The sequence below is a fragment of the Trifolium pratense genome, linkage group LG2 (genome assembly GCF_020283565.1).
Source record: "Trifolium pratense cultivar HEN17-A07 linkage group LG2, ARS_RC_1.1, whole genome shotgun sequence".
In the NCBI taxonomy this organism is placed as follows: domain Eukaryota; kingdom Viridiplantae; phylum Streptophyta; class Magnoliopsida; order Fabales; family Fabaceae; genus Trifolium; species Trifolium pratense.
Genome location: NC_060060.1, coordinates 73,840,471 through 73,854,944, shown reverse-complemented (window position 1 = coordinate 73,854,944; position 14,474 = coordinate 73,840,471). Strand labels below are relative to the sequence as shown.

Sequence of the window (14,474 nt, the reverse complement as noted above, 5' to 3'; positions counted from 1 at the left end):
ATATTATATACTAGGACTAGGATGGCTAGTCGGTCAAAACCCTAAGCTTTAATTCTCAATTTCAGTTTTTTTATTTTTTTTTATTTTAAACTTTTTTTATAAACTACTTCATCCATCCGATTATATAAGCATGACTCTTGATAATGCAAAGTTCGATCGCAAGTTAAAAATTATCTTCATTATATTGGTCTTTTTTGTTAACTTTACCTTTAGTCTAAGAAAAATGTATCAAGTTATAATCATGTTTATTAGCATGTCTAACTATATTACTCGTAAATAAGTTATTTACGCGTACATGTATAGAAAATAAAATTAAAAAAAGTACGAGTTGTATAAAAAAAAAAGTTAATTCTTTTTATTTTGTAAAAAAAGAAAAGTTAACTTTTCTTTTATTTTTTGAGAAAAACTAAAAAAAAAAAGTAATATGACAAATAAAATTAAAGTGAAGGACCAATTTATAATTATAATTTTAATTAGATACTAAACTTGATAAACCAAAGTTGATTGGAAAAGTAAGCGAATAGGATTCTTAGCGAGGTTGGTAAAGTCCATGGCTTCATCTTCTTCTCAATCTCGACAGGTATTATTAAGTATTGTAACCTAAACCTACTTCTGAATTATTTTCACTGACAATAATATTATTTTGTTGCCGTGAATGAATCGTGATGACTGAGTGACTCAGGAGGAATCTGGGTTATCGGAAGAAGATTACGACTTAATCCATGGCTCTGAATCTGGTTGGGTCGATGCTCGAACTTCATGCAATCATCTCTCTTCCTTATCCGCTGCTGATCTTACCCACATTCCAACCCCCAATACTCCCTGCAACACGTATGTTCCTTCCTTTTTATTATTTCTTCCCAATTTTAAACATTCATTCATTGCAAATTTCTGCTTAATTGATGATTGTTCAAAAGATTATTATTATTATTATTATTATTATTATTATTATTATTATTATTATTATTATTATTATTATTATTATTATTATTATTATTATTATTATTATTATATGTTTAAAGCACAATGAAGTAATTAAATGCCATTGCTGAATCAAATAATGATCCAGGTGCCAACACCCTACTGAAAACTGGCTTTGTTTGTCGTGTAAGGAAGTTCTCTGTGGCCGTTTTGTGAACAGGCATATGCTTCACCATTTTCGTCAAACTAATCATAGCGTGGCTCTCAGTTTCAGGTATTCACCATCAGATCATCTTTTTACTTGTATTGTAGTAAGTACCCTTTCACACCCTACATTATTATTATTATTATTATTATTATTTCATTCACTTCTTCTGTCAAACAGTGATCTCTCAGTATGGTGCTTCTCCTGTGATGCTTATTTGGACGCTCAAGTTATTCACCAATTGCGTCCTGTTCATCAACTCGCCTATATATTGAAATTCAATCAACCTCCACCACTTCGACCAAGTTGAAGCCTCAAGGTTCGTCTACCAGTTCACCATGCTTTTTTTTTTGCCTATTTGAAGTACTGCCTCCTAAACTACTATGTTTCATGTTTGAATATCATACATAAAAATTATTCTCACCCTATCAAGTGGGCATGACAATGAACATGTTATCATCATGGAATAAAATAGAATCTTTATCTAAAAGAAATCTTTAGTCTGTGCATAAGAATTCTTCTGTGTAAACTAGTGGTACTTTTGTAGTTTCATCTAAATCCTATGCTGCTTTGTTTTTTCAGATATGTTTTCTATGTATTCTTTATAAAACATGGTATTTTTAGGTAGTGTGTTCTTCCTGATTATTAGTGGAGAAGTTTGTGATCTTATGTATTTGTCCTGTTATACAACTGTTACCTGTATGTGTTCTTACTGAATAATAATGAGAATGTTCGTGATGTTTTACATATTCCTGGTATAAAAATTGTTTCTGGTATGTGCCGTGCCTGATTGAATGTGCACTTTATGGTCTGATTGGAAGCATTCACGCTTCATATGTATGTTTTCTGCATCTGGTGTTTGTGTAATATGTACCCGTGTCCATGTTCCATGTCCGTACTAAATACTAATATAGCATTCTTTATGATATGTTTAGCAACTTCAGTTGTATGTGCTCTGTGGATTATATTTGTATGTTTCTGTATGTATTGATTAACTTAAGATGGTTGCTTAATGTAATAAGATGACATCTCGTACCCAAAACTCACGTAATGCTTGAGCTTGTATTTCTCTGATTTTGTGACTACCATTTTTATTTGATAAAGCAATCCTACTTTTACACAAAGAGAAGTGTGTCGACAAATCGTAGCTCAATTGGTAAAAGTGCCGAAATTGTTAGGTCGGATGTTGTGACCGGGGTTCAAACCCCGGCTTCTCCACTTGTGTGTGTGTGTGTGTGAGTTTCCGATGGTTATTGTCATTTCGTGTATCTACCAAAAAGAAGACAAAATGTGACCCATTTGGCATATTTATTGAATGTTTAATTTGTCTCGAGTATAAGGCATTTCTCATATGGTTTTAGGTGTGTCGGATGGTGCAAAGAAGGCAAATATATTTTGCAGTGAGCACTATATGCTTATGGTTTTAGAGGAATGCCAGAATTGATGATTCTTAATGATATTGATTGTTATATTGTTTCTTTTATGAGAAAGTGGTATTCTTAGGCTTATTATCATACTAAGCTAACAGTTGTTTTGGAGGATTTTTTTTTTTTTTTTCTCCTTCATTCCTAAGACCCAATGGATATCTTATTTTGTCCTCTGCTATGTAAGCCTTGTGCCGAACAAATTTTTTCCCGGTTTTCATTCAAATGTTAAACATGTGAAGTTTCTTTTCTTTGGTGCTTCTTTCCTCAAAACACAGCTCCACATGTTGAGGCCCTGTTGTTTCTACCGAATGCAGCTTATGATTGACGTCATTATTTATACTTTCTCCTATATAGGATTATTTTTTTACTGGATTATATGCTAATGATTACATGAGACATAGCTCGGAGGTTTTATTAATTTTAGCATAGTTAATTTGAATTAATTTTTCGGCAGGGTACCCATGTTTCATTGTTTTTATATCATGCCTTTGATTATATTGTGAATCTAATGTACTTTTGAAACTTCAGGTTGTTACTCCAACGAAGTTGAATGCTTGACAGATGTTTAACCAATAAGTATAAAAGGATCCTCCAATGCTTACAAAAATTGTTAGAAGGGTGACATCGGTGGTATCTATATGAGAGAAGATACAAACTTAGCTGAATACCATGTCATAATTTTTTAAAAATTTCTATAGAATTTATGTTTAGTAGTTTGTTTATTATGTCAAAATTGGTGCATGCTAGACCGATTTGATTCTATATTTGGGTTCTAAGGCTTAGTTTCCTATATGTGCTTCTAGAGAGATAGCATTGTATGATGTATATACGGTTCTAGTTTATGCAACAAACTGTCAAGTAACATTCAATTTGCCAATACATTTAGCTTATAACTTTTATTTTGTAAAAAAAAAAAAAAAAACTTCTAAAGAAAAACATAAGTATACTCGCCACACATTTATCTTCATTCTAGGAAACTATGACACTTTTGAGCAAGTCTTCTCACAAATCGTTTTATCCTCTTTAACCGAACTAATAAGAGGGATTGCAATAATCTCTTCTAATTCCTTCCATTTGAGCCGAGGACACCCTGCGATCACCATTCCCTCGTGGTCATGGATCATACATAACACGGATATTGTCACCAACGAGTCCGGAATTTGAATGATGTTCCATGCTTGTTTTGCCTCTATAGTCATCCTCTTAGGTCATGCAAGTCTGTTCCAAGCTAAGCAGTGAATCCCTTTGGGGTCCGTTTGGTGCACAGCATAGGAAGACATGATATGATAAAACTATCATATCTTGAATATATTCGGCGTTTGGTGCAATAATAGGAAAAGATAAATTAATCTTATCCTATTCATCCTTTATTATTCTAATCCTTAATTTTTGGTGGGTTAGCAACCGAATAGCAACAAAACATTCACGCCTTCTAATTTCCTTTTCTCCTCTCCAACGTTTTCCAATAAAATTTTATAATTTTTTAAGATAAGATCAACTATTTATGAATTTTTATGTGAAAAAAGTAAAAACTTTCTTAAGCAACATTTAGTAAATAAATCTTAGGAAAGTAGAGAATCCAAATGTGGAACAGATCTGAGTTGAGTTGCGTGGACATTTCAATACAGCTCTCCGTTGACTGTTGGTGTCGTGAAACAGCAAGAGCATATATATAACCTCATTCATTACTACTGCTACTGTTTAATGTTTTTCCTCAAATTTCCAATCATCACGCACGCCACTGAATCAAATCGATCGATCGATCACTTCTGCTTCTTCTTCACCTTTTTTTAATGATATGATATGATATGGGTGAAGAAGAAGAAGAAGTAATAGTAACTCATGATGCCAACAACAAATCCAATCCTAAACTAACCTTATTACCTCTCATTGCTCTCATTTTCTACGAAGTTTCAGGCGGTCCTTTTGGAGTCGAAGATTCTGTGAGAGCCGGTGGTGGTCCTCTTTTATCCTTACTTGGTTTCTTGTTTTTCCCTCTTATCTGGAGCCTTCCTGAAGCTCTTGTCACCGCCGAACTCGCCACCACCTTCCCTCACAACGGCGGTTATGTTATTTGGGTTTCCTCTGCTTTTGGACCCTTTTGGGGTTTTCAACAAGGCTTTTTGAAATGGTTCAGTGGCGTCATGGATAATGCTCTTTACCCTGTTTTATTCCTAGATTACTTGAAACAATCTTTTCCTATTTTTAACTTAATGATAGCTCGAATCCCTGCTTTATTGGGTATCACATTTTCACTCACTTATCTCAATTATAGAGGTCTTCACATTGTTGGTTTCTCTGCTGTTCTTCTTGCCATTTTCTCACTTTCTCCGTTTCTCCTTATAGCTATTCTTTCTCTTCCTAAAATCAGACCAACACGATGGCTTGTTGTAGATTTTAAAAAGGTCAATTGGCCTGGTTACTTCAATAACATGTTCTGGAATTTGAATTATTGGGATAAGGCTAGTACTCTTGCAGGGGAGGTTCAAAATCCAAGTAAAACATTCCCAAAAGCACTTTTTGGAGGAATGCTTTTGGTCATTTCTTCCTATTTGATTCCACTGCTTGCAGGAACAGGTGCTTTGACTTCATCTTCAAATGAATGGGCTGATGGCTATTTTGCTCAGGTGGGGATGTTGATTGGTGGATTTTGGCTTAAGCTGTGGATTCAAGCCGCTGCTGCCATGTCTAACCTCGGTTTGTTTGAAGCAGAAATGAGCAGTGATGCTTTTCAACTTCTAGGGATGAGCAAAATGGGGTTGCTCCCAGCTATATTCTCATCAAGGTCAGCAATTCCTTCTTTCTCTTTTCCAACTAAAATTGAAACTAAATCCATATATTGATGGTATGATACCTTATTTTTGCAACAATGTTATCTGATTTGAAATATGGATTGAAGCTTTCAAGTTTGAATAATTCTCCTTAAAGGGAATTTGTAGTGTGTTTAGTACCTAGCATTCAGTCTTGAGTGAGTGTGGTGAATGAATAATTTTCAGTATTGATATTAATTGCTTGAAGGAAAAGATAACAACAATCTAACATTGATGTGGTACTATATACTTTACAGGTCTAAGTATGGAACGCCGACTGTTAGCATTTTGTTCTCTGCCACTGGAGTTATCTTCCTGTCATGGATGAGCTTTCAGCAAATACTAGAGTTCCTCAATTTCTTATATGCTATAGGAATGCTTCTTGAGTTTGCAGCTTTTATCACTTTGAGATTGAAGAAGCCAAATCTATGCAGACCTTATAGAGTTCCGTTGCAAACATTTTGGGCGACCATGCTTTGCTTGCCTCCTGCTTTGTTACTTATTCTAGTTATGTGTCTGGCTTCTTTGAGAACGTTCTTTGTGAGTGGAGCAGTAGTAATCGTTGGATTTATCTTATACCCTATCCTAGTTCAAGCCAAGAATAAAAAATGGTTACTATTTGAAGCCGAACAACTTTCGTCACCTTCTAATGGTTGGCAGCCATGCGAATCAATTGTTTCAGGACTGGTTGGCCATGACAACAAGGATTCTGAGCTTCTTCTGAGCTCACCATTGGCTGTTGTGGAAGAAGAATTATCTTTGATGCAAAGTGATTCTAAGCCAAACTAGCAGTATCATCTTGTCTTGACATATTTTCTGTCGACAATTCACATAAGATTGTTACATATTTTGGTCTTTTTGACCATCCTTCTGGTAGCAAGAAACGGATATGGTTTTCGATTATGCTGTTGGTTAGAGTACTGAGGGGCTAGGGTAAAACAAATATTCAAAGAGCAAAGGCAGGGTTGTGCTTGTAGGATTGCGGAATGGTAAGCAGGGTGTTACCAAATCATGTTGTTGTACCATATATTATAAATTTGTTATTGCCATCAATTTTTACATAGAATTACAGTTATTTTCGTTCAAGGAAAAGGGATAAAACATGTTTGTTTCTGCATCCTAAATACTTTAACCACCTGCCCAATAGTCTCTTCAAGGGATAGCATTTGGTTCAATTCATGACATCACTCTGATTTTATTCATTTCCAAACACAATAGTTTAGAGATTTGGTTTTGATTTACATTCACTAATTAAAAAGTCTTTTACACCACTACCCAATCGTGCATAGCTGCGTTTTTAAAGACTTTCGTGTTTAAAGCTATATCTTACTTATTTTGAATAAACACAGTGATTGATTATGCAAAGAATCGTTGAGGCACTGTCATTATTCAAGTGTCCTCACCTTACTATTTTTCTTTGTTTTACTCCAATGGTAACTATAGCATAAAGACTAAAGAATGCTTTGCATGATCAAATTTGGCGTTGTGTTTACAACGGTGATTAATCAATATATGAACATTGGGTCCAAATAACAGGGATGGCTCTACCTTTCACATTTGGATTGAAAATATACTAAAGGCTCCAAAGTCGCCAAATGTGAAAGGTAGAGAATCCATTCCCCCAAATGATTTTTCCTGTGCTGGATCATGAATTCGGCCAAGCCTCCTATTGAAGGACAAATTAAACAGAAGAATTAGGCAGCAAACTACTTCGATCCTTTTGACTTTGAAGGAACATAGAAGCCCCACTTCCAATCGTTTTCTAAAGCATTTTAATTGTTAGGCAAATGTGCTTCTTCGGTTGTGAAACAAATCAGAACAACATAAGCAAGAAGCCAAAAACCGATTATGCATAGTGAGATAGATAATGCAAGTAAAAAGTAATGAAATTCAAACAAATATAAACTATGTTTCCATAACTATAAGATAAAACTAGAAGCCACTCAATAAAAACAAAAGATCATTCTTACAATTGAAAGAGAAATCATATCATTATGTGGATAGAATCAGAGTAAACATTCAAAACAAGCAAGAAATTTCTTGATAATAAATATGATATAAGAAATTGATAAGCCACTTCAGGTACAAAATAAAACCCTAATAACAACAACCATATGCCTATTTGGTGAAACATGAAGAAAAAGATTAAATAATCTCCCCTTCGAATGGAAGAAGGTTTTCTTTATGAATTACCATCTTGCATAACCATCTCTCCATTATAACACCAAGGTCCTCGATTATTTCAGTATTTAAATCTAACCAAGCTAGTTCACCATCATTTTTCATAAACAAGATATCACCCTTCTTCCCCGCTCCGATAGGATATTCAAGGCAAGGTGAGTACCTTACGGTTAAAATTTTAGTCCATGATTCTTTTACACCGAGTTCACCCAAAATTGAAATGTTATATGTATGATTGAAATCGTAAGTTATTAAAGCAATAGACCCATTTAATAGCATCAAGTTGGCCGGCAGCAAACCACAATGATAATCATCATCCATGTATGAGGGTAAGGGTGTTGTTGTACGGAAAACCTCATTGTTCCAGTCAAATGACACCAAATATGTTTGATTATGTTTTACACTTCTACACGGCCGGTGGGAGAGTCCATCCATGTACAATTGTTGACATTCTGTTCTAGCCAGATCATGCATATGCATATCATTATCAACATCAAGTTTTCTCCAAGAGTTAGTTCTTAAACTATATATCTCCCACATGAAATCCTCCTCATCACCAAAGTCTTGTTGAATCTCTTGATTCTTCAAAAAATACTTGATATCAAAGTCTGGACTCATAAAATAGTCCTTAGCATAATCAGAATTTTGAGGAAGTTGTATATGGCCCATCAGTTTGTAGTCGCCTTTTATATGGTCATAACCAAATACATGGTAAAAAAACAGATACGTTCCCGATACTAAAATAAGATAAAGAATGAAAAGGGCTGGGAGGAATGAGTTTAAATTCATTAGTAGATGGGTTCCACAATACAATATTCTCATCGTATGAACAAAACAGACAAAGAGTTCCTTGAATACTACTACCAGTACGTAAAATATCAAAACCAGAATCATACCCGGGAAGCCTATCTAAAATGACATTTGGCCAATCTAATTTCACCAAATTATTATTCTCATTAGAAGAAACAGAATACAACTCGAATGTCCGTTCGTTATAAAAACCTTCAAAAGGAAAGTCATTAGTTTTATGTATGAGGACAGATGTATCTTGTTCGTCGTAATAAGCACGAATCTTTGTTAAGAAACTCTTGCGATAGGCTTTCGTAAAATTAGGGTTATCAAATAAGAGAGACCATGATTTGCATACGCATTCAAATCGCTTCAAAGATTTTACAGGCAGTTTTGAGAGAATGGAGAAGGAAAGATCGTTAGGTATGTGTGATTGTACCTTTTCGTCATTTGTTGAAACAACAACATCATCATCCACGCATCTCTCCATAAACGAAGGAATTTGAAGCAGCAACACTAAGGATATGATGAATGGGATTGATTGATTGATTGATTGATTCAGGGGTTAAGCAAAACTAAGCCCACAAAAAAAAAAAAAAAAATATAAGGATTTCAATTTATAGAACTGAAGCAATAGTTAACCCTCGAAACAAAAATTATATTTGTAATAGGACAAAACTTAGCTACAGTACCATAGGTACTGTTTTTGCTGTTTTCAAATTAAAGTTGGACACGTGTATGTGTGAATAACTGATTTCACGCCGTTCCAATTTCATTCTCGCACCGTTTTTTTTTTTTTTCCTTTCTCCTTTAATCCCACTTTTTTCATTCTCTCTCTGCGCCATTTACGTTCTTTTCCAACCTCCATTCCTTTTCACTACTCTCAACATGTTTAAAAGGCTGAGAAATTAATAGATGGAAAATAATAAATTGTGAATCAATTCAAGATTCAAAATACACACATTTTAATATGAATTTATTTCACCCAGATTTTTTTTTTTCTTTCTAATTTACTATGGCTTTATGAGAGGTAAGTGAAAGGGGGTTCTTCAATCTGGACAATTAACGGGATACTTCACATCCCATGTGGAAGGGCATGGTGCTTTAGTAGAGGATTGATGACCAGGATATAGGAAAGAAAACATTGAAACGTATGAGATTCTGGTTATGTTAATTGTGGCTTCCATGATATATTGATATGTATGCAGTGCAGACTGCAAAGCACCTCTACCAGCACAATTTAATTTGGAAACAAGTGTTAAATTCGTGTCGGTTGGAAGCCGTGAAGAGTGATTGAAGAGTGCAAAGAAGATGGAGGGGAGGTGGTTGTTGGGAGCAGAGAGAAAGAGAGCACTGCTTCCGTCAAAAAGTAACAGAAAGTTAATAACATCGTTATAGAGATTTAACGTAGTACACGTGTTTATATTTTATTTGGGAACAGCAAAAACAGTACCTATGGTACTGTAGGTAAGTTTTGTCCTTTGTAATATTGATACCCTAATTGGACATCGTTTAGTATTTCAAATAAATTGTGAAAGTTGAGATCTGGTGCTGAATTTATGCAAGAAATCTGGAAAAAAAATCGTTTAGTATTACAAAATTTTGGTTTTTATTAACCGAATTTTTTGAGCATGACAAAAAAATTCGGTTCGTACAAACCGAAGTATCCCCCGAAGGCAAAAACGAAAATTCAGGGGTAGAAAAGAAAGGCGAAGGGTCGGGAGAGAAAATATCCCTTGCTTATTAGCCCATGTGAAAAATTAGCCCGGGCCGAACTAATCTATTGAACTTCGGGTCTGCCCATTATCAACATTTTTATGCAATTTTTTAAATATAATATTAATAAAAACATAAAAAATATCATCTAATTGATTTTTTTTAAAAAAATAAAAACACATTTAAATATGTAAAATTAATAAAAAAATGATACATTTAACAAAAACTTTTTAAAAAATTATATTCATACGAATTAAATTAAATTTTAAAATTATATTTAGTGTCGATATATAAATTATTTATACTCGCATCAAATCATATCTCATTAAATTGATAATTGTGAGAATCTAATACATTAAAGTGAGCAGACAAAAAAATACAAATTAAAACAGGCCGGACTAACCCATTTTTACGTGTTTAATAGCAAATCAAATTATTTTAGATTTGTCTGAAATTTTACGCAAATGATTTATATGATATAAACTTTCAATTCAACAGTGGATTTTATAAAATTTATATCGGCTAAAATATTATTAAGTGGTGTAACATTTAGTTTCAAACTAGTTGGTTTCATTTAATCTTATCTTATATAAATAAAATAGGATAAGATAGGTTGTCAAAAAAGAAAGAATAAAATTGTATTCTCCCTCCGCTTCGAAATGAGTGAGTCAGTTGATTTGTGTGCACTATTCATAAATATTGTTTTGACAATATTTTTCTAGATGAGTATTTCCAAAATATCAACTTTTTATATTTTTTTACTATTATACAATTAAAGTTATTAGTTGTTAAAGTTATACATTGATATACGTAAAACAGTCAATTGACTGACTCATTGTGGGACGAAGGGAGTAGTTGATATGGATATATAAAATAGGATATGATAGGTTTTCAAAAAGTATTTGAATGGGAATTATGAGATTGTATACATTATTTAATTTATTTACTTTTTTTTGTGCAAATAAATGCATTATTGCCCAAAGAGCATGAGGCAAACAAAATGTGGCCGCTAAAATGAATGTGAACATTTGATTCTAAGGTGAAGGGAGGAAGAAAAAAGAAGATTGGAAGCAAGGTTGTCAGACTCGATAGTCTACTCAGACTCATAAAGGGTCGTAGATTCGATTCGTAGACTCGACTCGTACAAGTTTATCACGCACGCACGCACGCACGCGCGCACACACTCAACTCAAAGCAAAAAAGCTCCATAATAAAACAAACAAAATAGCAAAGCTCCGATTATATATATATATATATATATATATATATATATATATATATATATATATATATATATATATATATATATATATGATAATGGCTTCAAACATCAAAAGCTCCGGTGAATTCATCACCACCAATATAATCATCACCATCATCATCAAACTTTGCTCAGATAAAACACCTTCTTCGTTGACGGCAACTAGTTTCATGGTTTCTAATTCAAAACATTGGGTACTAATGTACTATTACGTCGTATATATAGTAGGAAAAAAAGTTACGGGTTATCAATTGTTTTGTTTTGTATTTTAAAAAATTGTGTTTTGGGCTTTTTATGGGAATTTTTTGTAAAAAAAAAGTCTTTAGAAAAATTTATAGACTCGTAAACTCGCGAGTTTATACGAGTCTATTCAAATCTAATCGAGTTTATAAAAAATCGATTCTATGAGCGATTCAATTCGTTTTTGCATCCTAGATACTCAAACTCGTATGACTTTGAGAGTCTACTCGCGAGTTTGACAACCATGATTGGAAGAGTGATCAAGTAATTTCCTTTTTGATTTGTTTTTTATAATGTAAATTTTCAAGTTGGTGGGAATATATGGACATTATTAAAATTAGCCACATCACACTTTTGATCATAACATGTTTGCTATAACATTTCATGATGCTAAAGCCATTACTCCTCACTCTCCTTCTCAGTCTGATGCTAATAATTTCAAATGCTTATATATATATGATTATCTTGTTCTTGCTATACAGTGGGCTCCTGCAAGATGCAGGCTCTCAAGATGCAACAGAATCCCATCGAAAATTTCTCAACGCACCTCAACATTTCTCCCCCACTCCTCAGCGCACCTAAAAAAATTCGGAAAATACGTTCCGAACTGTTTTTTAGTGTAAAATTTACACTATAAAAAATTCGGAAAATGTTTTCCGAATTTTTTGGGGAGTGGGAGAGAAAGTGGGTGGGTGCGTTGAGAAATTTTCAATCCCATGTTTCTTTGTTCACGGGCTTTGGTCCACGAACCGAAATCGAATGGATCCAAATACATGTATCCAATGAATTTTTTTTTTCTACCCTAACAATCTTCACTCTACCCCACATATTTTTCAAAATACCCAGTATACCCTTATAAAAAATTAGTATATTTTAATTTTTTGTTTTGTCGTATTATACTATTCTGGTAGACTGTTTCATCCTTCCAAAAAACTGTTCCGGTAAGTATTTATCTTTACCGGTATGTTAATTTTACCGGTACACTTTTTAAAAAGTGTTCCGATATGTTAATTTTACCTACCGGTACACTTTTTAATAAATGTTCCGGTATGTTGATTTTACCGGTACACTTGATTGCGTGTAAATAGGGAGTATATACTACTTGTAGTTGTAGGCAGGCCAAATCAATCTCAATCCATTAGTTGCGTTGCGTGTTACATTATTATTATTATTATTATTATTATTATTATTATTATTATTATTATTATTATTATTATTATTATTATTATTATTATTATTATTATTATTATTATGAGTTTTAATAGTAGTACGTACATATATACAAACAAAAATGTCTTTAATAATTATGACTCAAATGGATTTTTCAGTTTCACCCTTTAATTGGCTGGGTTGGAATATTACATACATTATTTTGAGTTGTTGCGCACGTACTACTAGCACTAGCATTGACATTTGACTCAATGTCATCATCATGTGCTAGAATAGATCTAGTAGAATCAATCACTACCAATTGTATATTGAAAATATTTTGGATTGAGAAAAAAATTGAAAAGCAATTAGCAATTGAAGAAGATCTCTCCGTGCTTGTTTGTTTTTAGCGTGCTAATAATAAGGTGTAGGATTTTTTGTTGTTTAGTTTTGCCGCTGTCAAAGCTGTAAACTCCTAGTGAGTATTTTGTTGCTGCAGGTTTATTTTCCTGCTTTCTTTCTCCTTGTGTTGTGTATATCTTATACCCAAGGTGTTTAAAATATAATGAGAATATTATCAAAGTAATTAAACTCAATTATTTTATTTTATTTTATTTTTGACAAAACTCAAGTAGTTAAATGCACACCTTAAACATTGTCAAAATTATTAGAAAAACTTAGCAAGGAATCAATAGCAGTCAGTGCAACATACATAGACTTCCAAACAACCAAAAAATTACAGTAACTATTACGACTTACAAAATAGTTCTGCCAAAAGATGAAATTTGAATAGAATCAATATCTATCTATTCTAAAAAACATGTATTGACAATTATCACACAAATTAATTGACCTGATCACCTGAATAATGGTTTCAAAACTTCAATCAATCAATTCCTAAAAGCTACTTGAGAATCTATGACCTATGTTAGGTGTCATTATGTAAAAATGTGTGAAACTTGTTTGTTAAGTTTTAGTTTTGTTTGTTAGGCTCGGCGCGCGCCTCACCTTGCCAGGCTTGGACTTGGCTTGGCCTTGCCTTGCCAGGCTTGGACTTGGCCTCGTTTTGTACTTGCCTATACAAGGCCTTGTTTGTTAATGATAGAACTTGAGGAGCACAGTTTTTGCTCAACATAGAAGCCCCACTTCCACTTTTCTAACGCATTTTAATTTTTAGGAAAATGTGTTTCTACAGTTGTGAAACAATCAGAGACTCAGAATGAAAAAGGGTTGTATGGATAACATTCAGGAATCAATCAAGAACAAAATATTAAAGACTTTTTACTTTATGTGAGTATATAAAAATAAAAATAATTACCACGAGACACGTTTACTTAACAATTAACATGATCCTAGTCTTGCTATGCAGCTTGCAACCAGAAACAGGTGCTAATCTTATTTACTATTACATATATTAAGACACACATGGTTGGTTGTCCTACTTAGATTCATATTGTAGCAAGCATACATCTCTATGTAGCTGCTGACTGCCCAAGTAAAGAAAGCCTCTTCTTCATAGCAATTTGAGGAGACCTGTCGAATTCTTGTATCTTTCTTAGCATCCAAAATCATAAGGAACCAGTCCTTTTAGTTCCGGGCCGTTGAGTCTGTTGTTTTCATAACTGAAAGAGACATATATATATGTTTACTTCAGCTTCAAATGTTATCATGAATACAATTTTAGAAGCAAGTTACTTTGCTAAATTATTTAGTTTATCTCTCATCTTTAAAGATTTTTAATAAAATCAATCATTATTTGTGTTGATGAAAAAGGT

At 33.3% G+C, this 14,474-nt stretch overlaps 4 protein-coding genes across 4 annotated transcripts in view; 2 read left to right on the top strand and 2 right to left on the bottom strand.

Annotated features, from left to right (window-relative positions):
• The first annotated feature begins 480 nt into the window (after positions 1-480).
• Positions 481-3,430, top strand: LOC123908732 (histone deacetylase 6). Its single transcript, XM_045959447.1, has 5 exons — positions 481-580; positions 683-831; positions 1,070-1,195; positions 1,307-1,445; positions 3,082-3,430. The coding sequence occupies exons 1-4, from the start codon at positions 551-553 to the stop codon at positions 1,434-1,436; spliced, it is 435 nt and encodes a 144-aa protein (XP_045815403.1). The 5' UTR covers positions 481-550; the 3' UTR covers positions 1,437-1,445; positions 3,082-3,430.
• Positions 3,431-4,092: 662 nt separating this feature from the next.
• LOC123908830 (probable polyamine transporter At3g19553) lies at positions 4,093-6,429 on the top strand. The gene is made up of 2 exons (XM_045959556.1): positions 4,093-5,338; positions 5,621-6,429. Exons 1-2 carry the CDS (start codon positions 4,362-4,364, stop codon positions 6,150-6,152), a joined length of 1,509 nt encoding a protein of 502 aa, XP_045815512.1. The 5' UTR covers positions 4,093-4,361; the 3' UTR covers positions 6,153-6,429.
• Positions 6,430-7,367: 938 nt separating this feature from the next.
• LOC123908831 (F-box/kelch-repeat protein At3g06240-like) lies at positions 7,368-8,920 on the bottom strand. The gene is given in 2 exon segments (XM_045959557.1): positions 7,368-8,233; positions 8,235-8,920. Coding segments are annotated over 2 exon segments (1,314 nt in total). The 5' UTR covers positions 8,824-8,920; the 3' UTR covers positions 7,368-7,508.
• A 5,031-nt stretch (positions 8,921-13,951) lies between these two features.
• Positions 13,952-14,474, bottom strand: part of LOC123909080 (leucine-rich repeat protein 2-like) — a 2,079-nt gene continuing 1,556 nt past the window's right edge. Inside the window, exon 6 of the mRNA XM_045959854.1 lies at positions 13,952-14,321. Coding sequence (XP_045815810.1) covers positions 14,255-14,321 — 67 coding nt within the window. The 3' untranslated portion in view covers positions 13,952-14,254. The remainder of the gene's footprint in view (positions 14,322-14,474) is intronic.